The sequence below is a fragment of the Camelina sativa genome, chromosome 19 (assembly GCF_000633955.1).
Source record: "Camelina sativa cultivar DH55 chromosome 19, Cs, whole genome shotgun sequence".
In the NCBI taxonomy this organism is placed as follows: domain Eukaryota; kingdom Viridiplantae; phylum Streptophyta; class Magnoliopsida; order Brassicales; family Brassicaceae; genus Camelina; species Camelina sativa.
In genome coordinates this window covers 25,128,964-25,154,209 of record NC_025703.1, presented here as the reverse complement: position 1 = coordinate 25,154,209, position 25,246 = coordinate 25,128,964, and the positions used below count along the sequence as shown (strand labels likewise).

The 25,246-nt window shown below is 37.2% G+C and overlaps 4 protein-coding genes and 1 long non-coding RNA gene across 17 annotated transcripts; 1 reads left to right on the top strand and 4 right to left on the bottom strand.

Annotated features, from left to right (window-relative positions):
- On the bottom strand, positions 2,490-5,145 carry LOC104767138 (UDP-glycosyltransferase 90A1-like). Its single transcript, XM_010491173.2, has 3 exons — positions 4,013-5,145; positions 2,980-3,315; positions 2,490-2,815 (listed from the first exon to the last, which is right to left on the bottom strand). The coding sequence occupies exons 1-3, from the start codon at positions 4,940-4,942 to the stop codon at positions 2,633-2,635; spliced, it is 1,449 nt and encodes a 482-aa protein (XP_010489475.1). The 5' UTR covers positions 4,943-5,145; the 3' UTR covers positions 2,490-2,632.
- LOC104767139 (pentatricopeptide repeat-containing protein At2g19280-like) lies at positions 10,238-13,615 on the bottom strand. Its single transcript, XM_019241038.1, has 3 exons — positions 13,532-13,615; positions 11,110-13,428; positions 10,238-10,644 (listed from the first exon to the last, which is right to left on the bottom strand). Exon 2 carries the CDS (start codon positions 13,398-13,400, stop codon positions 11,355-11,357), a length of 2,046 nt encoding a protein of 681 aa, XP_019096583.1. The 5' UTR covers positions 13,401-13,428; positions 13,532-13,615; the 3' UTR covers positions 10,238-10,644; positions 11,110-11,354.
- Positions 15,842-17,663, top strand: LOC104767135. Its single transcript, XM_010491170.2, has 2 exons — positions 15,842-16,792; positions 17,347-17,663. The coding sequence occupies exons 1-2, from the start codon at positions 15,869-15,871 to the stop codon at positions 17,509-17,511; spliced, it is 1,089 nt and encodes a 362-aa protein (XP_010489472.1). The 5' UTR covers positions 15,842-15,868; the 3' UTR covers positions 17,512-17,663.
- On the bottom strand, positions 17,647-21,848 carry LOC104767137. Of its 2 annotated transcripts, none has more exons than XM_010491171.2 (7): positions 21,685-21,848; positions 19,059-20,702; positions 18,851-18,905; positions 18,657-18,760; positions 18,381-18,471; positions 18,109-18,156; positions 17,647-18,008 (listed from the first exon to the last, which is right to left on the bottom strand). In XM_010491171.2, exons 2-7 carry the CDS (start codon positions 20,576-20,578, stop codon positions 17,928-17,930), a joined length of 1,899 nt encoding a protein of 632 aa, XP_010489473.1. In that variant the 5' UTR covers positions 20,579-20,702; positions 21,685-21,848; the 3' UTR covers positions 17,647-17,927. The 2 variants fall into 2 exon arrangements, with proteins under 2 accessions (XP_010489473.1, XP_010489474.1); XM_010491172.2 differs by having other exon boundaries at positions 21,716-21,848.
- On the bottom strand, positions 22,034-25,246 carry LOC104767134. 12 transcript variants are annotated; one of them, XR_002036691.1, is made up of 8 exons: positions 25,102-25,246; positions 24,777-24,863; positions 24,335-24,677; positions 24,109-24,232; positions 23,678-24,004; positions 23,113-23,292; positions 22,903-23,014; positions 22,034-22,794 (listed from the first exon to the last, which is right to left on the bottom strand). It is a non-coding gene; the product is annotated as an uncharacterized LOC104767134 (long non-coding RNA). The 12 variants fall into 12 exon arrangements; XR_002036694.1 differs by lacking the exon at positions 24,777-24,863 and adding an exon at positions 24,736-24,776 and having other exon boundaries at positions 24,335-24,655; XR_002036696.1 differs by lacking the exon at positions 24,777-24,863 and adding an exon at positions 24,736-24,776 and having other exon boundaries at positions 24,335-24,651.

The following is a 25,246-nucleotide window of genomic DNA, read 5'->3' as shown; positions in this document are numbered from 1 at the left end:
ATCATCTATTTCTCCCATTAAATCTCCATTCCCGTACCTGAGTTCATATATTTTTGATCTCCTAAATGTCTGAAAGCAAAATATGGAAAAGAGAGTCCATGATTACCAAAACGAATCTCGTTTGATTAGTAATTTAGTCCAACACATTGTTTTCTACCAGGTTGATCTCCTAATTCTTATTCTAAGCTCACTCATCGCCAATGTCATTTAGAAAAACAAGTTAGGATCTAAAAATTTTTAGCAAACGGAAAATACAGCCTAGAAAACAACCATTGAGGTAAAAGGATTGCTTCGAAGAACGGTAAAGTGTTTGTGAACGAAATACATAAATGACATAACCAGGAAAGGAATTTGTAACTGAACCAAATTTTATAATTGAAATTGTGACTCCTGTATCTGTATGTTAGAAGATAAGTAGGGAACTTACGATTAGTTTCTCTAAGATTGTCACAGTTAATAACTTACTATTGGGTCCCATTCATCACTTTTGGAAGTCAAAAAATGAAAATCTTTAAAAAAGAGTTTTACATATTTATTACTGAGTCTGCAACTAGTTTTAAAAGAAATCATATAATCTAACTACAATCAAGAGGGGTATTCTCAAGGAAAAATATACTACTGCATATGATGAAATCACAGATAAAACAGAAAAGCCAAAACGAAAAGCTTACGGGATATCTGCGATTTGGTTTTGATTCCATTCTAGTAAGCTGCTTTCCCTTTTGTATTTATAGCTATCATCAACTCTAGCTTCCTCCTTTTATGCTCCAACAACCTCACTGATTCTATTTTCTCCAGCTGCTCTCGTTGAGCTTCGAAGTTATCGAATTGTGTTTGCATATTAAAAGGCGGGAAACGAAGTGGGAGAGTTAGATATGATGCTGCATAATGTGATCTGTTATCATCCTCCAGATATCAGACACCATTTGCAACAACAATTTCTTCAAGTAGCATGGATGCATGCTTTTCTGAGTTCACAAATCTCTTTCCCTCAATCCCCACAACTAGTGCATGATGGGTACTCTCATTTGGAAGCATTCCCCTTTGAACCATCAAACCAGTCAACTCACATGCTTTCTCAATATCCATGGATGAGCGTATTATACAAAACCACATCTGGCTTTAACCCCGCATCAAGCAACTTATTAAACAAAACAATAGTTTTTTCCATTCTCTGCGCTCTGCAATAGCCATGAAGTAATGCACTGCATGTTACAACATCAGGTTGCGCTCTAAGATCAGCCATGTAGAACCACAAAAGAAACGCTTCCTGAACATCCCCCCTCTTTGAGAACCCATCAATCACATCAGTGAATGCAAATGCACTAGGAACGAAGCCCCGTCGGATAAGCTCACTGATAATTTCATTTGCTTCATCTACATATCCTCTAATTACCATGCTATGTATCACAATATTGTAGGTTGCAACATCTGGAGAGCTACCAGCAGATCTCATTCCACCAATAAGCTCAAAAACTTTATTCAGCTGATGTGTCTTCCCATAACCATACATCAGATTGTTACACGTTACAACATCCGGTTTCAAACCCTCAAGTGTCACATTCCGAAACACAGACTCTGCATCAACTATGCTTCTGAATTTGCTGTAAGCACCAATAAGTAGTGTATATGTTTTCAAGGATGGCCGGTTCCCATTTTTCAACAGCGCCCCGAAATATTGAAAAGCTTTATCTGTTCTGCCTAGATTACAATACCCATCAATCATATTTGTATAACAAACACAATCAGGAAGAAGTCTCAACTCGAAAATCATGGGATAAAAGAGGTTACATTTGTTTGAAGTTAGTCAACAATAATTTTAATTGCATAATAATTATAAATTAGTACCAATATAATAAGGTAAATATATTTGTGAAACTATTTTTTCTTATAAACAATAATGATTTTACTTTAAATACGTTTTTCTGTTTGCAATATATATCAAAACCCAAAAAAAATATTACTAATAGAACGTGTGTAGTTTGATAAGAACCATTTTATTTTCATTATAATATACAATCATTTTAAAAATAAATAATAAAAGGGGGGAAAATGCTGGAATAATATCAATCATATATATTTTTAACATAGATTTGTCATTAAATCAATAAAAGATGAATAATAGTGTATTGTATTTGGTTTAATTTTTCATGAAATGGAGTTTGCATGGAAAAAAAAGTTGCGTTGGCGTATCAATCGAATCGAAAAACAAAAAGAACAAGATGTGAGATAAAAAAGAGTCAAAAACATTTAAGAAGTAATCTAGTCTTTTTTTGGAAAAATAAAATGGATTTTATGCTTTTAATTTGGATTGGTTAAATCCTCATGAAACTCTTCACTAATTTCTCTTAATGTTTTGGAAGAAGACGAGATAAGCTAATGGTGGTTGATAACTAACGAGACAAACTCTCACTAATTCACAACGCATGATGGGTGTACCGTGTTAAACCAGCACGTTGTCTCGAGAAGTTATATCCATAATGGCACAAAACCATCGAATACAAAAGTCAATTATTCAAGATCACTGTTTATTCCATAGGTTTAGTTCGTAGTAATCGACTTTTCATCTTACACCAATTATTCAAGATCTCAAAATAACATATATTGGTTTTGGTTTAGGTTTAAACCCGGTTCACTTTACAGTAGCACCGTTTGGCGTTTGGCTCTCTACTCTTGCATAATTCTTTAAGAGCAAATCTAAGTTTTTCCAGGACGAACCAGTCCCTTTGAGCAAAGCTGTTTTTGCCATTTTTGAGTATTCTTTCACATTCTTTCTTGCGGTTTTTCCCATTTCTCCTTCTATTAGTTCTTTTACCTGTGAAATTGATAAAAATCAAAATTAAATTCTAACATATAATTTTTTTAAAATTAAAATGAAAATGTGGTTGGTTATTATTAATTTTTAGTCTTTCAACAATTTTTTAGATTGGAATAAAATAAAAATAAAGTAAAAAAACTTTATTGTTTGTATCTCAATACCTTTCTACTTAGTTCCTCTCTTGTCACAAATCCTTGCACACTACGGTCCTGAGTTTCAACTCTTACTCCAACCTTTATCTCCTCTACAACCATCTTCGCATTGAGTGGTTGCTCTGCCATCATCGGCCAAACCAGCAAGGGGACCCCAACGCATATGCTCTCTTGCGCCGAGTTCCAACCACAATGGCTCAAGAATCCTTTCACACTATCATGTGACAATATCTCCCATTGGTCCACCCAATCTCTCACTATCATCCCACTCTCTCTTAACCTATCGTTAAATCCTTGTCCAATAATCTCTTCCACGTCTTGTCTTGTGACCCACAGAAAGTTGACCTGAAATGAATCAAAATACGACATGTGAATTTATACAACACCATACCTTGCAATAATGCCAAACTAGCTTGTATAGTTTCGCATTCAAGACCATCGATTTAGTCATTTAGGTCGACCAAAAACCTAACGGTAGAATCAAAACACCTCACCAGTACCTTTTTTTGTAGTCACACTATAAATTAAAGTCATGAAAGAAACTAGGCTGACGAGTAGCGACAAACAAATTAAGCCTAGATTATTACTCAGAGTCAGAGCCAGTCATGATGATAGTGGAAATGGCTCCCCATAGAATTTTGTTTTTTTTCAGAAGAAATAATCAATGTAGGATTTTTTTTTTCTTTTTCTTTTCTGACAGAGAAAACTAAATTTTCGACTAAAAAAACTTACATAGAACAAAGTTTTGGACCAAAAACTCCAATTTTTTTACGTTTTTTTTTTGTTTTTTTTTTACGTTTTCATAATCCTCTTCTTTTCTCCGTTATTACTATTGAACCCTAAACTTGTAAGAAATAAATAAACATTGACTAAACATAGAACACACTTTTTTAGAGTTAATATCCCTAATTATATATCATGGCCGACGGTAATCATGCCTAACTAAAGTATAACACCTGACTTAATTGTATGAAAACCTCCTTGAACGGTTAATCAAAAGCTTCTATATAGATGAACGGTTCGAGGCAGAATATTAATGTACCTTGGAATCTTCCAAGCCTAAAGCAAGTTCCTTGAGCTGCTTGTTCGATATCTTTGCCTGCGTTCCAAACGCCACGTACAACACCGGACGTCCTTCCTCTCGCTTCCGATCCAACCATTGGATCCAAGCCGGTTTAGCACTCCCCGGTTTAGGAGGATCTTTCAAACACAATGGCCCAACACACCATGAGTTTGGTGTATCAGAGTTGTTGTTGTTGTAATCGACAAATGCTGCCTCCAGCTCGTAGAAACTATTGACTAAAGACCCATGGCTTGTGGTGCTCGAGATCACTTGGTCCATGAATAGTTCGTAAGCTGGACCTGATTGGTTCGGATCGGTGAAGACGTGGTCGAAATCACACTTCTTAACCTGGATCCATGGGAAGTCCGGTACAGTGACTTGTTCGGTATCAGATTTTATTTCCGGTTCCGTAAAGAGTTTGTGATGTAAAGTAGAGTTGAGGACGGCAGAGGCGTAATAGTTAATGCCGTAAAAAAACAATCTAGGAATCTTGAACTTAGCCGCAGATTCTGATGTCCACCAGAGGAATCCATCGGAGACTATGAACGAAACTTGTGGAAGATTCTTGAGTGTTTCTTCGAATAGAGGTTGGAGAAGCTTCGTGGCGCGCGTGAACGGCACGAAGAGTGACATGGAAGGGAGCTTGTCGGTGCTCTCGACGCCGGGAGGGATTCCGGTGATGTTTTCCGGGAAAGGGAGAGAGATTACTTTGATCTCCGATGTGTCGGAGAGGAAGTCTGAGACGAATGGTTGGTTCTTGGGAGTGGTAAAGACGGTGACGGTGACGGAGGTGGTTTGTTCTTTGCCGCAGTGACTGAGGAGGAGACGACCGAACTGGAGGAGAGGGATGGTGTGGCCTTTTGACATGTAAGGGAAGAGAACCACGTGATGATGTGTTGAAACTGCCATGTTTGTGTCGTACTACTATATATCTTGCAAGCCTCTCTATATATAGAAAATGATATGGGTACCATCTTAAGTATTACTACTATATTTTGTGCATAAAATAACTTTATCTCTATGTCACAAGACTCATTTCCTCACCATTTTCGCATGCAAGAATCCGAGCTCGCCATTATTAAAGTTTTGCAACCAATAATTCTGACCATTTATGCAAACACTTTCTAAAAGTGATATTCGTCAAAATTAAAAATGATATTACCAGTGTGTAATAAATTAGTGGTGAAAATAATCGGTAATTCTGTAATGGAAGTTGGACTGTACCCTTTTAATTTACATCGAGATTGCAAGGAGTGTTGAATGTTGTTTCCTCGAGATTACATCAAGATTGACAGGTTACCAACAAGAGAGAGATTAGCTCGTTGGGGGATGCAAATTGACCCAACTTACTGTCTCTGTGGATCTGCTCTGGAATCAAGGGACCACCTTTTTCTCCGCTGTGAAGTAAGTGAGCTCCTCTGGAGGAAAGTCACCTTTCGCCTGGGATATAGTGCATTCACCTTCCATACGTGTAGGGATGTTAAGAATGAGTTTTAACCCGATGGGTACCCGGGACCCATGAAAAATAAGAAACCCAAAGATCTGATTATTATGTTAAAATTTTATGGGTTTTAAATGGTTCGGGTACCCATTTTAGAGAGTCCTATTCGGGTTTATCTTATTGGGTTATGGGTACCCACAAGACTTTAAAAAAAAAATTAATTAGATTCGTTAATGTTAAAAAAAAAGTTTGAGGCACTGCTCTTCACACGCGCGTCTTTCTCTCTTTCGCCACGCGCTTCTCTTCTTCCTCTTTCACGGGTTCTCTCTCTCTCTTTTGCCGCAGCGAGATCTCTCTCTCTTTCTTCTCTCTTGTTCTTTCTATGAAGCATCCACCTGTCTCCGCGATTTGATGGACAAGAAGAAACTGCCACACCGAAACCTATTCAATTTACTCTGATCATCCCACCAACTTACTCACTCACTCCTCTCATCTAGATAACAAACAAAGTTTTAAGCTTTTACTCTTCTCTTTCGTTTCCTCTTCTGTTACTCTGTCTCTACTCTCTCTCTCTCTCTCTTCTTTTTGGGGTAATCGGATGGCGCGAAATCAGCGATGGGTGGTTCTGCTTATTGTTGTGGTCTCGTTGTGTCTTGTTTCAGCACTTGAAGCTAGTGACGGAGATTCTGATCCTCTTTACAAGTAATAAAGTCTTCTTCTTTTTTTTTTTTTCTCTTAGATCGATTTTGTTTCCAATTCAGAACCCTCTTCTCTCTGCTTTCATATCGTTGGAGATGTAAAGACTAAAGATGCAATCTTTTTATATCTTAATTAGCTTTCTGTTATCGCTAACCGGACGAAGCTATTTACATTCATTGATTGCTGCATTGATACGGTCTTTCAGTATTCACGATCAATCTGTCAAAATCATGGTTACTGCACCTATTCTCGCGGTTGCAACAACTCATATTCTCTACCTCAATTTCTACAACCTCGACGAAGGTATGATCTTTTCTTAGGGATTATGAAACTAAACGTTGGTTTCTTCAAATGCATCTTACTCTATAATGTTAACAGGGCTTCACAGGCATATATATATGATGATGATAATCATATTTGGTACCAAAAAGCTAAAGACACAAAAATTCATAATGCAAAATGCAAAATACATCATATAAGACAAAAAAAAATCGGGTACCCACGGGTTTACCCACAAAACTAAAAACCCGTTCGGGTTTACCCACAAGACCTAATACCCATTCGGGTTTTATGAGATTGGGCTTTTTCTGGGTGGGCTTTTTTCGGGTTCGGGCCGGGCTGAGTTTTTTTACCCACCACAACATCCCTACATATGTGGGTCGCTTCCTCCGGTTGGCTCGACTTCAACGACAACACCACACCTAAATGTCTTCGACGCCTCGCCGCTCAAGACACCCTCTATTGCCTTTGGATGGAGCGCAACAACAGACACCATAATAACATCTCTACAGACGCTCATGTTCTCTTTAAGGGGATCGACCGCCAAATCAGAGATGCGATTCTGGCCAAGAAGCACCGAAAACAGTTCAGGAATCTACTTCAAATATGGCTCCGACATGCTTAACCTCTTTACTCAACATAAAGAGTAGTTTAGAGTTCTCCTTGTGTTTATTTTTTTGGCAAGCTGTGCTCTCTGTTTAAATTGTCTGTATTAAGTTACAGAACTATCTTTCTAATGAAAATTCACATGATTTTCAAAAAAAAAAAAAAAAAAATGTTGTTTCCTTTGTTTTTTTTTTTTGGAATCCTTAATTTGTATATATTATTAACTAAAACAAAGCTTAGAATATTGGCCATGCATGCGTACGCTATTTTTAATACAATTAATTAGAAGAAGAAAAGAAAAGATGAGGATCACAAAGATTTTGGACAAACTGTCACCAATGAGGCGGGAAAGAGCGAAGACAACACGACGGAGAGAGCCATCATATCGCGAAACTATAGTGGAAGGAAGAAGTGCCATAGAGAGTGACGATGTAAAAAACGGCGGCAGTGGCACTCGATCGCAAGCTGGAGGATGTTCTTGCTTTCTCAGGAACCGTACGGAAGATCAATTCGTCGCTTGAGCTCATGTCGATGGGTTCAAAGATTATAGTTTCTAATTTAGTTTGGGTTATGGGCTGAGTCCTATAAATGCTATACTATAACTAAAATTATAGGTCTTCTTATTTAATGTTTTTTTTTTGTCTATTTAAGTTTTTATTTTTTTACGTTTGTGAAACTTTTTATAAAGAGAAACTATCTTTTAAGTATGTTCTCATTTTTATTCTTTTGATCAAAACTCGATGAACGACCTATCAAATGTATATTGTGTCTTTTTTAGTTTTTGATTTGAAAATGTTTGATTTTCTCCATATGTAGAATGTAGCAATATACTTGTGTATCATTCGAGTGGCGAAACTGTAATAAACATCCGTTCGACATTTTACACTATTAGTCAGGATCGGTCCACCCATAAACGTAATGTTTGGTTGCGTAAAACAAAAACAAAAAACAAAAATTCTGTTAATAAAATAATAATTAAATAAAAATGCATCAAATCCATTAATAAAAATAAAAATAAAATAAAAAATGGTTTAATATCATAAAGAAGTTCGAACTTAAAAGGCAATAGAAGCAACTTTTCATGTGCCTCAGTGCCTTAACCAGTACACAACAAACGTTTTCACCAAAAGTGATGTCCCAAAAAAATTTCTATGCATGAACCACTACACTTCAAATGTCACGACAGTTTATAATGTACATTTCGATGCTTAAAAACCTAGCTTCACCAGGTTTAAGTCGGGGTTAAGCCTTGCTATTAGCTTAACACAATTGCGAAAAAAAAAGAATAATAATGTGTACAAATATTTTGCCACCAGATCATTAATGCAAAGAAAGTTCCTCACATGCATCTTTACCTAGATGACACAAATGAACCGTAAAATATTTCAATCAACATTTGATTTATACACAAACACCATTATTGGGCTTTATAGTTCAACTCTAGGCCTAGTTACTATTCTTCATCACAACTATCACCATCTCAAGAAAACTCTATATTTCTCTTGAGTAAAAATATTATGATTATAGCTCAGCTTCTGTTACATTCTAGAGTAGACAACAAGAAGATGTCAATAATTCCGATCAACGATCGTCGTCGGAGATTATCCTCCGGCGACTTTGGGAACTCATGAACACCTTTCTTGATTTCCCCATCACCTTCTCTCTTTCTTTCTCACCACTTTCCTTCATCACTTTCTCGATCTTCATCTACCGTTGAGACGCAGCTCAACTGGACGGAGACTCCAACAGCTCACGTTTTAGCTTCCTGGAGTGAGTCAAGACGACAAGTTCATGAGTAGATTCAAGCTTCCTAACAACGCCTTGACGGATCAGGTCACGGCGTGGATGGAAGATGGGTATCTCATCGTGTTCGTCACGAAAGATGGTTCTTCTTCGCCATCACAGCTGCCGGAGATTGAGGAGAATCGTAACGTGAGAGTCGTGGAGATCACCGGCGATGATGATTAATAAAGTTTTAAGTTTATAAACTCTATGTACTTAATGATTAATTAAGTTTTAGCCGTAAAGATTCTATGTACTTAATGATCAATTTGCGAAAAATTATCTTTTCTACGATTATTACTTACTTGCGTCTAGATCTAAAATCTTTACTATGGGATAACCATTCAATACATATAGTATATCTTGGTATAAATATATGATTCTAAAGTAAACCATTCGCTAGAAAGCTCACTATCACATTTGATAATATAATACCTTACTCTAATGTTTCGTAGCTCCTTCACCTAACTCCTCTTTGATTTGCTATCTCCTACTAGATTTCAAATTAGACATCTACTTAATGATTCTAGACTCTAGTAGCCGTCACTTCTTAAAACATTAGCATCTAAATATCCGATCAACACTAACAAAACCAGAAGATGCTACTGAGATTTCCCAACAGGAAAATGATTTGGATTCATATATATATATATATATTGATATCCTTGAGCTATATTAGGAAAGCCAACATAATTTGTTTGAATGCAAATGTTGGTAGAATATTCTAAGCCCTTCAAATTAGTGAATGGATCATTGGTAAATGTCGATTTGTTTCCTTTCTCAAGTGCTAATATGTAGAAAATGTGGACTACGTACTACTACTTGAGTGGAATTGTCGATTAGAATGTATTATTTTCCAAAACAAATAGTATAATTCTTTTTTTTTTTTAAATAATGTTAAATTATATTCAAAAGTAAAAATACTGTTTTACAACTATTGCATCATACTATTGAGAGTTTGAAGTTTAATATGGATAAAATTAAGTATCAAATCGAGTGCCTAGCCATTGTAGGAGGCTAGAGTCGTAGCGCATATCTCCCTTGAGTCCAATGGCCAGAGATTTAGAGTAGTCGAAGCGCCCATGTCTATAAGTTTTGGGCAATTCTCTCTGTTTGAGAACTGGTAGTTCCATACACTCTCAACGATGATAACACGTACCAATATCTTTTAAGCCGTGCTATATAATTCTAACATTTCAGGTGATTTTAAAACCCTTACACACACTATATAGAATCCAGGCTTTCCTTTTTTAGTTGTTATCTCTAGCTAAAAGAAAAATTTTTAGTTAGGCAAAGATTTGGATTAAATTTAAATCTGATGTCTCTTCCTTTTAGGCGTAGTGAGTTTTTTAATATCAAAGGGCTCTTTAGATATTGGAGGGCTTGTAGCTCCAGCATTTACTTCACAAATCTTATTTATGTATAGAAAAAGGTATAATCTATGTTTTATAAGAAGACACACATCGTTACACAAGGGAAGTCTGTGCCTTACCCGATACCTTGTGCATAACAAATTTCTCTGAACAACGACTTACTTGATGTTTTGATTTATCAAGGTTCAAGTATCAGTGAGTGGAACAGCTTCAAGAAAGCTTACTTGAGAAACTGTTCGGGAGAACTTTGTGGATCATCTGATAAGTTTCAGCAAGCGACGCCCAGTAATATGGAATGCAGCAAATGAAAACAATCATTCCACCAACGTGTCTAAAGGGGCTATCGGATGTTTTGAAGTGCAGGGAATGTGAGGTTTATAAATGATCCGTTGTATGATTTGAGGAATGGCTCATTCCCAACAGCTAAAGACCTGAAACACACATCCACCAGAGATAAGCTTCACTGAGACATATGCATACAATTTCTCTAAACCTGTTTTGCATTTTTTTTGACAATGTTCTTATAAGAGTAACATTTTGTGGTATAACACATCCGCAAGAGATAAGTTTCACCACTTTGTAAAAGATTGCAGCTGCCAATGTTAATCTTAGAGAAGCTAATAATGAATATTTCTTTCATAAATTATCAACTTACTATTAGCTTCTCTAAGATTGTCACAGTTAATAACTTACTATGAAGTCCTTATCATCACTTTTGGAAGTCAAAAAATGAAAATCTTTAAAAAAGAGTTTTACATATTCATTACTGAGTTTGCAACTAGTTTCAAAAGAAATTATCAAATCTGACTACAATCAGGAGGGGTATTCTCAAGGAAAAATATACTGCAAATGATGAAATCACAGATATAACAGAAAAGCCTAAAAGAAAAGCTTACGGGATATCTGCGATTTGGTTTTGATTCCATTCTAGTAAGCTGCTTTCCCTTTTCGTATCTATTGCTATCATCAACTCTAGCTTCCTCCTTTTCTGCTTCAACAACCTCACTGATTCTATTTTCTCCAGCTGCTCTCGATGAGCTGCCAATGTATCAAATTGTGTTTGCATTTTAATAGGCGGGAAACGAAGTGGAAGAGTTAGATATGAAGCTGCAGAATGTGATCTCTTATCATCCTCCAGATATCAGACACCATTTGCAACAACAATTTCTTCAAGTAGCATGGATGCATGCTTTTCTGAGTTCACAAATCTCTTTCCCTCAAGCCCCACAACTAGTGCATGATGGGTACTCTCATTTGGAAGCATTCCCCTTTGAACCATCAAACCAATCAACTCACATGCTTTCTCAATATCTCCTACACTGCAATATCCATGGATGAGCGTATTATACAAAACCACATCTGGCTTTAGCCCCGCATCAAGCAACTTATTAAACAAAACAATAGCTTTTTCCATTCTCTGCGCTCTGCAATAGCCATGAAGTAATGCACTGCATGTTACAACATCAGGTTGCACTCTAAGATCAGCCATGTAGAACCACAAAAGAAACGCTTCCTGAACATCCCCCCTCTTTGAGAACCCATCAATCACATCAGTGAATGCAAATGCACTAGGAACGAAGCCCCGTCGGATAAGCTCACTGATAATTTCATTTGCTTCATCTACATATCCTCTAATTACCATGCTATGTATCACAATATTGTAGGTTGCAACATCTGGAGAAATACCAGCAGATCTCATTCCATCAATAAGCTCAAAAACTTTATTCAGCTGATATGTCTTCCCATAACCATACATCAGACTGTTATACGTTACAACATCAGGTTTCAAACCCTCAAGTTTCACATTCCGAAACACAGACTCTGCATCAACTATGCTTCCAAATTTGCTGCAAGCACCAATAAGTAGTGTATATGTTTTTAAGGATGGCCGGATCCCACTTTTCAACAGCGCCCCAAAATATTGAAAAGCTTTATCTGTTCTGCCTAGATTACAATACCCATCAATCATATTTGTATAACAGACACAATCAGGAAGAAGTCCCAACTCGAAAATCTCCTGAAATATGGTAGATGCTCTTAGCATGTCTCCCTTGGTACATATATTTGACAGAAAGCTACTGTACACAAAAATGTTTGGTCTAAGACGAAAATAGTGAATGAGCTTGATGGCTTCCTCTGGTTTTCCTACCTTACAGAACCCATCAATAACAGAACTGACGGATACAGAATCCTGAGAGATACCAAAGTGTTTGAGTTTAAACAATACTGCAGTTGCTTCTTTTAGAAACCCTGCCTTACATAAGTTATTAACGAAAACTGTAAATGCCACAATATCGGGTCTGATGCCATAGTGTTTCATCCCCATAAGTAATTCCCAACCTTTATCAAAATAGCCATCAGAGCAATATCTGCTTATGAATAGGCTAATCACAGCAGCATTTAGACGCCTCCCTCGACTAAGCATGTGCTCAACAAATTCCCTAGCTAACTCCAAGCCATGAACTCGTAGAATTCCCTCAAGCAACGAAATACAAACCCCTCGTGAAGTAAAGATACCAAACTGGTCCATTTTGTAAGTTAGTTTCAGGGCCATGTCTATTTGTCTCTCTCTAACGCAACAATCAATCAGTATGCAAAACACAGTCTCCAGAACCCGACGATCAATACGAGTTTCAAATAGATCATTCATAAGTAAACACAAGGACCTCTCTTCTCCACTACATTTCTTCACCAGACACAGAAGCATATCCACAGCTCTGTAATTCATATTTCCAGATACCAAAATATGAACCATTCGGCTGATAGACCTGCTCGAGTGCTCAACGCCAATCCACAACTCTGACCACCTAAAGAAGTATAAAGCAATAGACGCATCCAAAGTCTCCTCAAACAGATCATCCAAAATTCTAACGACACTATACTGATCAAGCTCAGTACTAAACCCAGTCTCATGTTTCTGTATCCAACTGTGTTTCATAAGCACATTTCTAATAGTTTCAACACAGTCGTCACTAGGGACATCAACGTTCCTCAGAATTGTATCAAAATAAAAATGCTTACTTGAACTAATTCTTGCATCGGAGATACCTGAATCACTCTGAAACCTTGGCGGGTTATTATCAGCCAATGAGGTAAGAGAAAAGCTCCTAGACCAGAAATATCGAAAGGGCTTAGCTCTCGTAAACCAATGAGAGTTCAGGTTAAGTATTGAGCTTGAAACCCACATAAACAGGGATATTGGTCGCAAGTAAAATCTGAACAAGAAACAAAAGCAAAAAGTGTTAATTTTGTGGGGGACAAAAATACTAAAGAGGTGTGCAAAGTTCGAATAGAAAGAAACTAACTGCGAAAACTTACAATAGGGCTTGTCTTAATTTTGATTCGGACAAATTTATAACGGCGACGAGGAGGAATGGGCGTAGGCGAGTCAGAGAGGTTGGGAGAGACGAAACGAAACGAGAGCGAGTATGATATAAAATTCCGGGTTTTTCTCTTCCAGAAATCAAACCGGTTTTCTAATCAAATAACCAAAACCGGTTTTCTAATCTAAACCCCATCATTCACAACAGAAGTGTGTGATGTGGCGATTTGTGATTCCGGTTTTCTTTCTTCCAGGAATCGAACCGGTGGAAACCAATTACAAATAAGGCCTTGGTTTTGAGAGTAGTTTTTGGATTCAGTTTTTTTGATTTATCTATTTTGTAACCATTCATGATTTTGGGAAAACAAATTTTCAAATGAACAATAGACAATCTAGGTCTTGAATGTTTACAAGTTTTTAAGTGGGTTTTGAATTCCAGTTTTTGGTTTTTAGATTCTAGATTTCGGTTTATGGATTTTAGATTTTGTGTTAATACTTTTACATGAGAATTTTAGATTTTAGACTAAATTCATGGAAAAGCTACTTGGGAATAGGTGTTGTGGATATTCTGCCAAGATAGCTTTTTATCCAAAGCTGGCTGCATTATCAACGGCAAAAATTGTCTCCACTGGTGTTGTTGGACTTACCTCCTATCTAGCGGTCATGCACTTCAAAATCTTCATCCTCATAGGAGAACGGAAATCATTCTCCGCCTATGCAGATCTACTCAAAGCCAAATTAGAAGCCTCGGTGGATGCCAAAAATGATGAGATCTCTTCTCTTAAAAAAAAAGAAAAAGATGTTGAAATCATTATGCTCATCACTTCGGTGGCTGACATAATTTTCTGAATTTAACTAAAATTAATTAAAATAAATAATTATAAGGTTTAAGTTTAAAACAAATTTCTTAAGAACAATAATGTTTACAAGTTTTTAAGTGGGTTTTGAATTCTAGTTTTTGGTTTTTTTATTCTAGATTTCGGCTTATAGATTTTAAATTTTGTGTTAATAATTAAAAAAAAATCAAGTCGAGATTAAAAATGAAAAGCTAGTAAAATAAAGATTTTGGTTTTTTCTTTGAAAATTCTCAAAAACCAACAAAATCTGAATTCCTTAAATTTTAGGAAAACTAATTTTTGTATAATCTTGATTAGCTTTAAAGTGCATCTTTGAAAAATCTAAAACCAAAAGCAGCTTTAAAATCCACAGCCATTCAAGGTTCTAATTTCTAAATGTCTCATATGCTAATGATAATGGACATAGGCTGTACAAGAAACAAATTGTCGATAGAATGATTTTCGTTTAATGTGGATTGATCAATTAGGTTGAACATAAAAATCAATGAAATTGAAATCAGATTTGACAATGAGTGAAATCATTTTTTACTATTTTAATAATATCAATAAAAAATAGATAAAAATAAACTGATTTAATTAAGATTGTATTAAACAAAAATTGTTGTATGATATCTCGCGGGTTATATACTAAATGGCTAGAATTAACAAAATAATACATTAACAAAATTAGTATTAAAATAGTATATTAAAAAAAAAGTTTTTGAACTAGTGTCTCAACAATTAGTCTAGGTAAGATTTGAACTACTGGCTTTGCATGTTGCATCATTCTTTGCCAAATAGAACTCTAAGATGAAAAGGTTGGAAGATGACCATTCTGATTTGAGAAAGAGTGTGGATGAGTTGAGAAAGAAGGTGAGTGGTCTAGAAGAAGATAAACATAAATCTTGGTTCGGTGGAAATAGATGCAGCTAGGTGATCTGTTTGTCCCAATTTGTGAGTCTTAATTCTTTTCTTTTATTCTTACATGATCAATTTAAATAACACTAGAATTTATCATCTATAAAATTTTGTCACATTCTTTTCTCCAACTTACAGACAATATTGGATTTCAATGTACAATAACAATGTGCTCACACACAGTTATTATCATTACAACTTACGGAACTTTTGGACCCATATGTATTACACAATATTGGATTTCTTAACATTTTTCATTAATTATTTGTCAGCATCTGAAAAAACATAAGCAAAAATCGTGTAAACAAAAACAAAAATCATGTAATCATTGTGTGAGCTAATACAATTTGGAAACTAGTCTACTCGTCAATCATATTATAATCCGTATGGTTTACATATATATATATATATATATGTAAGTAGCGTTTAACATATTTACTGTGACTTCACACAAATGGGCTTTTATAAAAGGGCCTTAAAGCTTTCCTCAAAAACCCATCTAGACAGGAGAAATACCCCCGACATATATATATCTCGGCGACGGCAAACTCTTTCTCTCTCTCTATCTTTCCTTCGACAATGGACTCTCTGGTCGCGAGTTACGCTTCGTCGGACGAAGACGAAGAACCTCAACCCCGTAGAGGAGATTTCACCTCGAATTCTTCAGTACCTCCTCCTTCTTCTTCTTCTTCTCTATTTTCAGTTATTCCTCAACCTAAAGAAGTCAGATCTTCCGAAGATGGTGATTTCGGTTCATCTTCATCTCGCGTAAAATCATCTCCGTTCCTCTCCTCTCTCCCACCTCCTAAATCCTCAATTTTACGGCAACAATATCCGGCTCCGTCGTCAATCACGAAACGCGTCGTTCAGATCAGGCTTCCGGTAAACCCTAGACCGAGCAATCTCGATGACGAAGACGATGAAGAAGAAGAAGAGAAAGCGAGGAAGAAGCGTAAGCAGATGGAATCTGCATCCTTATCTCACGATTCATCAGTGAGATCGTTCTTATCCGCCATGCCTGCACCTAAGAGCTCGCAAACACTCGGCGCTCTTCCTTCATTGGGATCAGGATCAGGTCGAAGATCGAATCTCGAAACGGAAACACCTGCAATTGCAATCGCTCAAACGGCGGAATCAGGTAGCATTGATCAAAACCAGAGTTATGAATCGGTAAGCCATAGTGATAGCGAAGCGGAACAAATCGCTGGAGTAGATAACTATTATGCTGGTGGTGGTTATGGTGGGTACGAAACGAATCCTAGTGCTAGTGTGGGATATGATGGTAGTAGCTATGGAGGTAATACTTGGAACGGTGGTGGGTATGAGGCGACAACGGGATTGCCCGAGGCGGTTGTAGCTATGGATAGTGGTGCTAGGAGAGGAAGGAGAGGGAGGAATCAGATGCCAGAGATGGTTGAGGTTAAGCAAGATGAGCTTATGAAGAATAGGCCAAGAGTTGATCAGGTTAAATCTACTGGAATCGCTTTTGGACCCGCGTATCAGGTTTGTTTACCTTTCTTACTCTTGCTTTGGATTTGTTTTTGGCTGCAAGAACTTAGTAGTTGTCTCTAGGGTCTGTAGTTTCCTCTGGTTCTTTAAATCTGAAGCCTTTTCTCATAGGAGCATATTGAGTGATAGATAAGCCTGAAATTGAATAGGTAAAAGTAAAGAGTAGGATTTGTTAATTTTAGCTTCTGCTTGTGGCTGCCATTGTTAAATTTGTTCTGTCTTGCTTCAAAATTTCTATGGAACAGCTTGTAAGTTGTCTCTAGGGTCTCTTATAACTCTTGTTGTGTGAATTTAAACCCTTTGCTTCTAGGAGAATCCCATTAGAGAGAGCATATTAGGTAATCAAATAATTTTATGAAATCCTCAATATTTGACCCCCAGGAGAAAATAGAATATGATTTGCAGATTGACTCTTGTTTGGGGCTGCCATTGTCTGTGGTTATTAGTAATTGAGCTACTAGCAAATTTATTGTATGTCTCTCACAGAGAAGACTTAAATTCTTCGTATGTCCTTCTAAATGTTGTCTTTGTTGACATTTGTCTTGCAGCCAGCGACATCTTCATCTAAAGGGAAAGTGTCAAAGCTTCACAAGAGGAAGCATCAAATCACTGCATTGTTCATGGACATGAAGCACAAAGAGACTGAGTTGACTGAGAGACGTTCTAGAGGATTGCTCACAAAAGCCGAGACACAAGCTAAATACGGATGGTGATTTTGCCACTATTGTTTCTCCCATTTTGTGATATTGGCTGCTACAGATTTTCTGTAACTCACAGTGTGTAATTTTCCTTTCTTTTACTATCTTCTAAGATCCACGGTTTGAATGTAATACTCATTTTCCTTAATCTCAGCAGAATGCTTCGACTCACAAGCCAATTTTGTTGCATTCAAGATTAGTTCCAGATTAAACAAGAACCTGTTTCCAAAATACAAGCGTTCTATTCACTACCCCTGTGTTGGGAGCTAACAAAAAAGATCTGAACCTAATTAATCTTTTATAAGAAACTTGACATCCTCAAATTTTGCCAGTGGTACAAAACTCAGTGGCGCTTCACAAAAAAATTCTGATTTTACCTTTCTAGTTTCTACGGTGTCTAATCCAAAAGCATATCCATTTGATTGCGTCCATCAAGATTTTCCTTTGTTACGTGATTTATTTCGACCCTTCGATCCTATCTTTCGCTTTTTGGCATCTGAACGAGGTCTAAGCTGCAGAGGGAAGTGACCATTCAGTATTAGATCCTTGATGAGAACATAAGACTATAACAAGGATTATTAGATCAAATAAGCAATGAGAAAGATAACAAACCATCTTGATGTACTTGAGTTGTTTAAGGACCTCACTCGTCTCCAGTTCCTGAAGAAATGAAACAAAAGATGCAGTGTAAACTTCGATGATGTTTTAGAGTATGTAGAAATCTGTTCAAGAATCCAAATGACAAGTCGAGAAAGATGAAGCAAGACTGTTCGAGAATTTCTCACTGCTTTTAACAAGTACTAGACTCTTATGGCTGCTAACTGTCAAACTCAGAAGGATTTTTCTTTGAGGAAAAGAAAATAGTTGTAAAGAGAGTTTCTGACCTGAGAGACGGCACAGTCAGCACGTGATGGATCCCAGAAGACGCAGCAGAAGCATTCCCAGTCTTTGGTTTGTACCTCTGAACGAGGGGCCCTGCGTATATCCAGTCAAATTAAGCATATTAAGTAATTCATTTTACACCAGTGGTTGAATTATAGATATGAGACAAGGAAGAAGGTATTGATGAGAATCCCCGATGAGAAGGCAATAAATAGCAAGGTCCATTCAAGACGAGAGCATAAGCCAAAAACTGGAACATACAAAATTGTTTTACCTACCTACGCCACTTTCCGCAAATATTTCCATTACTATTTTCCTCCCTGCACTGAAGCCAATTTACTGCAGAACATTGTTTCTTACTATTCTTGGCCTTCTTGAGATCCTGCAAAGAAAGAAGAATGGCAGCTATCTGAAATCCAGCCAACTCTATGACAACTTAATGGTATGCTTATTTGCTGTACTGAGAGCTTACATGCATGTATTCTGACTCATCAATCTCCAAGGGTTCACCAACAAAAGAAGTATCACTGCATTGAGATCAAAACGTATTTGAATGTCAGTCAAATAAAAGCCCCTCATTTTGGTGAAAAGAACAACACTCATTTACCAGTAGACAGACATCTTTGTTACTACAATAGGACTTAAAAATTCAAAGGACTGTTGATTATCGAAGTACATACCTCATTGTTGGACCTGACCAGTCTGGAACATCTGCTTGAAACTCTTTTCCTATTCGAATTCCTATTACAAATGGTACTGTAACTCTCCATTTCCGTTCCCGTGAAATTCTTCCCTTAATCTTGGTCTTTGATCGCTTATTTTTCAAACAGGATGGACAAAGCCAGTCATCTATCTTTGCAACTTCTTTCCTTCGAACACCACAGCAGCGTGTATGATATGCTTCTTCACATTCATCACAAATTAGCATTTTTTCAACAGTTCCTGGCTCATCACAATGTTTACACTGCCTGAAAGGACTGCTGCTACTGTCTGTATCTGTCTCAGACACCCCAGCATCAGAGGAATAGCAATCATCTTCCCCAGTTTGACTGGAACTTGAATCAAGTTCAGAACTGGATTTCAATGAAGAACAGTTGACATTTGTTCCATCAGAAGCACATCTCACTTTGGTAACTTGGCTATCGTCTACAAGTTCTAGAGAACTGGCAATAGAAAGTTGATTACCATTTTTATTGGTTTCGCTTGGGTTAGGTCTAGCAAAAGGTCCTCTGAATTTGAACTTTTTCCGGGTATAAACTAGAAAGCCATTAACCCGGACACCAATAGATTTCTCTCTCCGCTTCCTCCGGCTATACATAAGCAAGACATCAGATGTATCTCCATTTCTCTTGGTTTTCCTAATATGACTTTCAGTCAAAATACCATTAGATTTCACTAACTGCGTGCTCTGGCTGTAAACAGGTTGATGACCACTTTGCTTGATTTCTCCAGGGTTAAGTCCAGTAAACGCACTATCAGCTTTAGCAATCTGTCCCCTTTGGCTCCACGCAGAAGAGTCAGCTTGATCACAGCTTATCTTGGTTCCTCCAGTGACATGTGAGCTAAAACTACAACTATTAAATTTCACTCTACCTTTTTTTCTGCTATACACAAGACAATTATCTGATCGATTGCCTCTTCTCCTGGTTTCTCCACAGCTATGCTCAGAGACAAAAGCATCATCACGCCCATCACCCCTTATCGTAGTTTCTCCAGTAGAAGTACAACTGGATTTCCCTTTCCTTTTTTTCCGGCTATAGACAAGACAGTTATTGAAGCGATCTTTCCTTTTTGTGCTCTCTTCAGGGTTATGTAAAGAGACAAGGATAGAGTCATCAAGAGAACCATCCTGTTTCCTGTTTTTCCCTAGGTTAGGTTCCGCAGATCCCCCAGGTTTTAAGCTCCTCTTCCTTCGACGATACACAAGAGAAGTCAGGGCCTTTTCCGATACCTTGTGCCTAACAGATGTCTCTGGACAACTAACTTGATGTTTTGGATGTTTTGATTCATCAAGATTCATTGCATCAGTGACTGGAACAGCTTTAAGAAAGCTTACTTGAGACTGTCCGGGAACTTTGTGGATCATCTGATAAGTTTCAGCAAGCGACGCCCAATCATATGCAGCAAATGGGTCTTGATACTCGGATACGTTCAGTAGACTAGTTTCAACAGAAGAGCTGAACGAACTTTCCACCAACATGTTTTCGTGATAAACCCAAAAAGTAGCTGAAAGCACATTACTTTATCTAACTACCAATGAATCTGTTGGTCAACTTCTTCATGTAGTCCCTCTGGAATGGTAGAGTTCATATGCCTCTGATCTCCTAAACGTCGTAAACAAAACATGGAACAGAGTCAATATGAGAAGAAAACCAAATCCAATGATTACCATAACGAAGAAACGGCAAGTTCTCATTCCAGTGACTTATCAGGCACCCAAAAGGGATGCTCTCCTAATTCTCATTTTAATAGTTTTGGGGTACTACATTCTAAGCCTACGCATATTTTTCTCATCATCTCTAATCTCACTAAGTTGGTCCTTCTAGTGACAAATTCCATTCAGAAAAACCTAATAATCCTCACTAAGTTCGTAGTACAGGATGTTCTTGGATCCTATTTAAATCCAAATCCAGCACCCAAGTTTAGAAAACCACAAAGATTCAGATCTAACGTGACTCAAATCTGGAAACCCGCGTACCCTTCAAACTAGATTCAAGCTAGACATATCTATAATCCAGGTTGCATAAAACCATTTTGAAGCAAGTAAAATTTCTCTTCCTAAGCTAAAATCCAATTCTCAATATCAACAATCTCTGAAACAAATTTCAATCTCAACAATCTCTGAAACATATCCTGAGAAATTCACAACAAAAACAGACTCAAATCTGGAAACCCGTGTACCCTTCAACCTAGATTCAAGCTAGACATATCTACAGCATCTTAAATCCAGGTTGCATAAAAACCATTGTCAAGCAAGTAAAATTTCTCTTCCTAAGCTAAAATCCAATTCCCAATCTCAACAATCTCTGAAACAAATTTCAATCTTTCAGTCATACGTATCCTGAGAAATACACAACAAAACAGACTCTCGTTCTTATGAAAACCCTAGAACACAATCAAACCATCGGAGCCTAAACACCAAAAATCCAATTCCACTAAATCCACAAACGTTTCACATACCTCACAAATCATAGCCATCAAATCCAGAAGAGAACAACAAACAATACAATGAGCAGCAGAGATACACATACACTCACACAAGTATCGTACAATAAGAAGAACACAATGAACAAATTCGCAATTTACCAGATGACTACGAAGAGAGCAACACCCTCACCTTCGTTGGGCTTTACTTGTGGCGTTTCTTCTGAGCTTTAGCCTCACTCCCAACACTAACCCAAGTTTCGCTCTTTCTCTCTCTCTCTCTCTCTCTCTCTCTTTCTCTCTCTCTGACTCGCTGCTAAAACAACTTTTTTTTTGGTTTTCTTGTGGAAATATTCTGTTGAAATATATATATAAACTTCAAAAATCTAGTTTTATAATTAAAATGGTCAGATTTTTTTTCTTGTGTAAAAAGGGTCTGTTATATTTTTAGTTTCTTGCATTCTTATCCCTGAATCTGATTTTTAAAACCCAAAATTTAAAGCAATAACAATGAAGAAACACAAACATTTATACATATACATAGGTGTTGAACAGTACAACAAAGTTACATGTGTCCTTGGACTTGTTACTTCCAAATATGATCAGTACATATGATTGTCCAAGAAGCTCAAAATTGTTCTGCTAGGGAATGAACATACACTAGTGAGTCCTCTTGGACCTAAAACAAGAAGACTTGCCTAAGTGTTTCCTGGATTTTTTATGTTCTTAAGTCTCGATGGCATGATCTTTCAGGTCCGAGCAAAGCTTCTACGGTATTGCTTCGGAGCTAGTTCTCCTCCTCCTGTTTCTTTGTCTTCTAAGCTCATATCGTTGTTCAATCTCGTCAAGGGCCAAACCTCAGACAATGACAAATATGTGACATTTTAGAAGTTGCAGAAAGATTGCGCCTACTAACGGGAGTAACAGCAATGGTCAGACATAAGATGAGAGCAGTACATATTCATGCTTCCATTGGAAATATTGACAGTTACCTACTGTTGCTTTGTTCTTTACCTCTGATTTCGAGGTAACATCATATTGAATAGTATACATGCCCTTTTAGTTTGAGTGTGAAGCAGTCTCATTTGCAGAATCTTGAAGTTGCTTAATCTAGTCATGTTTTCGTTGATTGTTCTAGCCCCGGAATGTTCCGTTCCCTTCAGAGAATGCCTTATAATAGTGAGGTTGTTGAGAGAAGAAACCTTGTTAAGATATCTTAGAACCCACCTTCCCACTCCTCGATGTCAGATGTTGTTGCACCGTTTAACTGACCTGACAATGGAACTTAAGGAAATGATTACCGACAATAGAGCTTATGAAGAACTGATACTGAATGAGGATGGTATAGCCTAACTCGTTTTAACTTTGGATGCTGGATACCTATAACAATTGGAAACAAGTGCGTTTCTCAGGGATACCTTCTTTAGTTCAAAATCCAACTTTTATGAAGCAATGTCCCTCATGGTTCTGCAAACATCTGATGTACTTACTGCTACATAATGCCAGCCGTTAAAAAAATTTAGACCCACTAATCAGATATTTTATTATAAACTAAATAAGAGATTACGTAATAGGAAGCAGATGTTAGACCTCAACAGCATCACTTGGGAGTCTGAAAATCGAACTTCTTCATCTTCTCTTCTGGTGCTTCTCCATCTGGGTCTCTCTTACTACTTCTGAACATAATTTCAAGTTTGTATCTGATACTTAGACCTAAGTCTTTGACTTTACATATCTGCTCATGTAGAGACAGTCCTTTCTTAATACCTCCTAATACAATCATAAGATATAACAGTTAGACACTTAGACCAACAGTGTTGCAAAAAGTTTGAACTGGAATCATTATCTAATGAGAAGGTGGTCTTGTGCGTATGAAACAACTTATCATTATCAGTCTTGCGAAATGTAAATGGAAGACAAATCATATGGTTCTTCATATCATTGGAAAACTACTACCAACTTTGTTAATAAAGAAACAACACTGTCATGCAGTTTTATGCGTAAACTACTACCCTATGCAAAATATCAAAAGTAGTTTCTTCTACTCTGTCCTTCAAGTAGATCAATTATTTCTTCCTCTTCTTTTTTTTAAAAGCAAATTACAATATTTTCTCCCCTAAACAGATAAAGGGATTAAAATCAAAAAGGTACTCACATAGTGTAGTCCGCAGCTCTCCACTGTCTTGGCCTGGATACAATTTCTTCATTGTTGTTTGGTTTCAACTGCGGGGACCCTATTTCCAAATGCATGAGCTCCATTTTGGAGTTCTAATCACGGCCTACGGAATCCTATAGAAAGCTTTTACACCATCAGAAGAGCAGCTCAAACTGCCATCTTCATCGCCAGCATTTCCCAGGCCACCAATGTTATTTCCTCCTTCTTTCGCTTCAGGATCATAGGTACCCTTCTCAGAGTAATCCGAAAGCTAATCCACATCGTCATTGAGTAGCATTTCAGAACCAGTTCAGAAACTAGCTTCACCTTTGAAAATAGAAAAGAAGAGAGTAAAAAGTCTCAGAAGTAGAAGAGTGAACAGATTTCTGATATATAAAAGAAGAAACATCTCTTAACTCATTTGAAGGCACCTGCGTCTTTGATGTTTCTGTCTAATCATTTACCATTCTAAAAACCTCGTCACGGTGTTCCGGAAACTGTGTGGCAATTCCAATTATTGCGACTCGATCTTCAAAGCTCATAGGAAGGTCTGAACTACAAATGTTAACATCGTGATGTAAAAAGAGAAATAACTGTGAATTATCAAAAAGAAACAGAAAACATTTTTCAACTTCTTTTTATAAACTCCAGCAATACCTAAAATTAATGGCAACACGGTCTAGACAGTAGACGGTGCTCTCGAACAGCACTTTCTTCAGGGTTATAGGTCTGTGGCTTCCATGGGTGCCTAAAGCTGATACCTTCACTTTCAACTATATTAACACCATCCATCAATAGTAATACATTGGGAAGCAACTAATCCCATCATCTAAGAAATTTCTTTCATCAACATACAACACTCCTCTATCGGCTTCAGCCAAAAGACCAGGTTGGATAAGAGTTGTGCCCCTTTTCACAGTCTCTTCAACATCAACAGACCCGATACGTATGTCCTCTGTGACTCCTAGAGGAATCTGTCTAATACGAATGACAGAAAAACCTAAGTAACACAAAAACTATCTCAGAAAGGTTCTAATAGATCATAAAACTAAATGTACCTGAATGAAAGGAGATTTGAAAATCTCAGTCTTAAATGTACCTGAATGAGAGTTTTAAGTATCCTTTGGACTGCAATAGTTATCATGACTCATTCGATAACATAGAAGTTAAGCATCCATCTATTGATCTATAGTAGCCAGAAGCATATCAAAAGTCCTCATTTTTTAAAAGTACTGATACTCAACAAGTCAATCCAATTCAATTCATGATGAATATATATAGCAAACACACAGACATTTCCATTCACACTGTTCAAAGATCATATAAAACTGTTGTTGTTGAATAGTGTATTTTTATGAAATCCTCGCTTTTCTAATCCGAATCGGTAAGAAACTCAAAATTGATACAGAACTGAGATAGCTTACTTGCGCGGATTATGCTTGGTCGGTTCTGTCACTGACGGCGGCGACCGACGAAGCTGCTCTCAATCAACGGTCAGATTTGGGTTCGTCATCGCGTCGGGTCGCGTCCAACTGTAACTTTTCGTTGCACTCTTTTAAGTCTTAACGC

What these genes read in the sequence shown, in the direction of transcription:
- LOC104767138 (XM_010491173.2), bottom strand. Translation starts at nt 4,942, where the DNA reads ATGGCAGTTTCAACACATCATCACGTGGTTCTCTTCCCTTACATGTCA. An exon ending in TAGGCTTGGAAGATTCCAAG is followed by an intron (nt 3,316 to 4,012) that starts GTACATTAATAT and finishes GATTCATTTCAG; the next exon opens with GTCAACTTTCTGTGGGTCAC. An exon ending in GAGAGGAACTAAGTAGAAAG is followed by an intron (nt 2,816 to 2,979) that starts GTATTGAGATAC and finishes TCAATTTCACAG; the next exon opens with GTAAAAGAACTAATAGAAGG.
- LOC104767139 (XM_019241038.1), bottom strand. Translation starts at nt 13,400, where the DNA reads ATGTGGGTTTCAAGCTCAATACTTAACCTGAACTCTCATTGGTTTACG.
- LOC104767135 (XM_010491170.2), top strand. Translation starts at nt 15,869, where the DNA reads ATGGACTCTCTGGTCGCGAGTTACGCTTCGTCGGACGAAGACGAAGAA. An exon ending in CTTTTGGACCCGCGTATCAG is followed by an intron (nt 16,793 to 17,346) that starts GTTTGTTTACCT and finishes TTTGTCTTGCAG; the next exon opens with CCAGCGACATCTTCATCTAA.
- LOC104767137 (XM_010491171.2), bottom strand. Translation starts at nt 20,578, where the DNA reads ATGTTGGTGGAAAGTTCGTTCAGCTCTTCTGTTGAAACTAGTCTACTG. An exon ending in TGGTCAGGTCCAACAATGAG is followed by an intron (nt 18,906 to 19,058) that starts GTATGTACTTCG and finishes ATCTCAATGCAG; the next exon opens with TGATACTTCTTTTGTTGGTG. An exon ending in ATTTGCGGAAAGTGGCGTAG is followed by an intron (nt 18,472 to 18,656) that starts GTAGGTAAAACA and finishes GGATATACGCAG; the next exon opens with GGCCCCTCGTTCAGAGGTAC.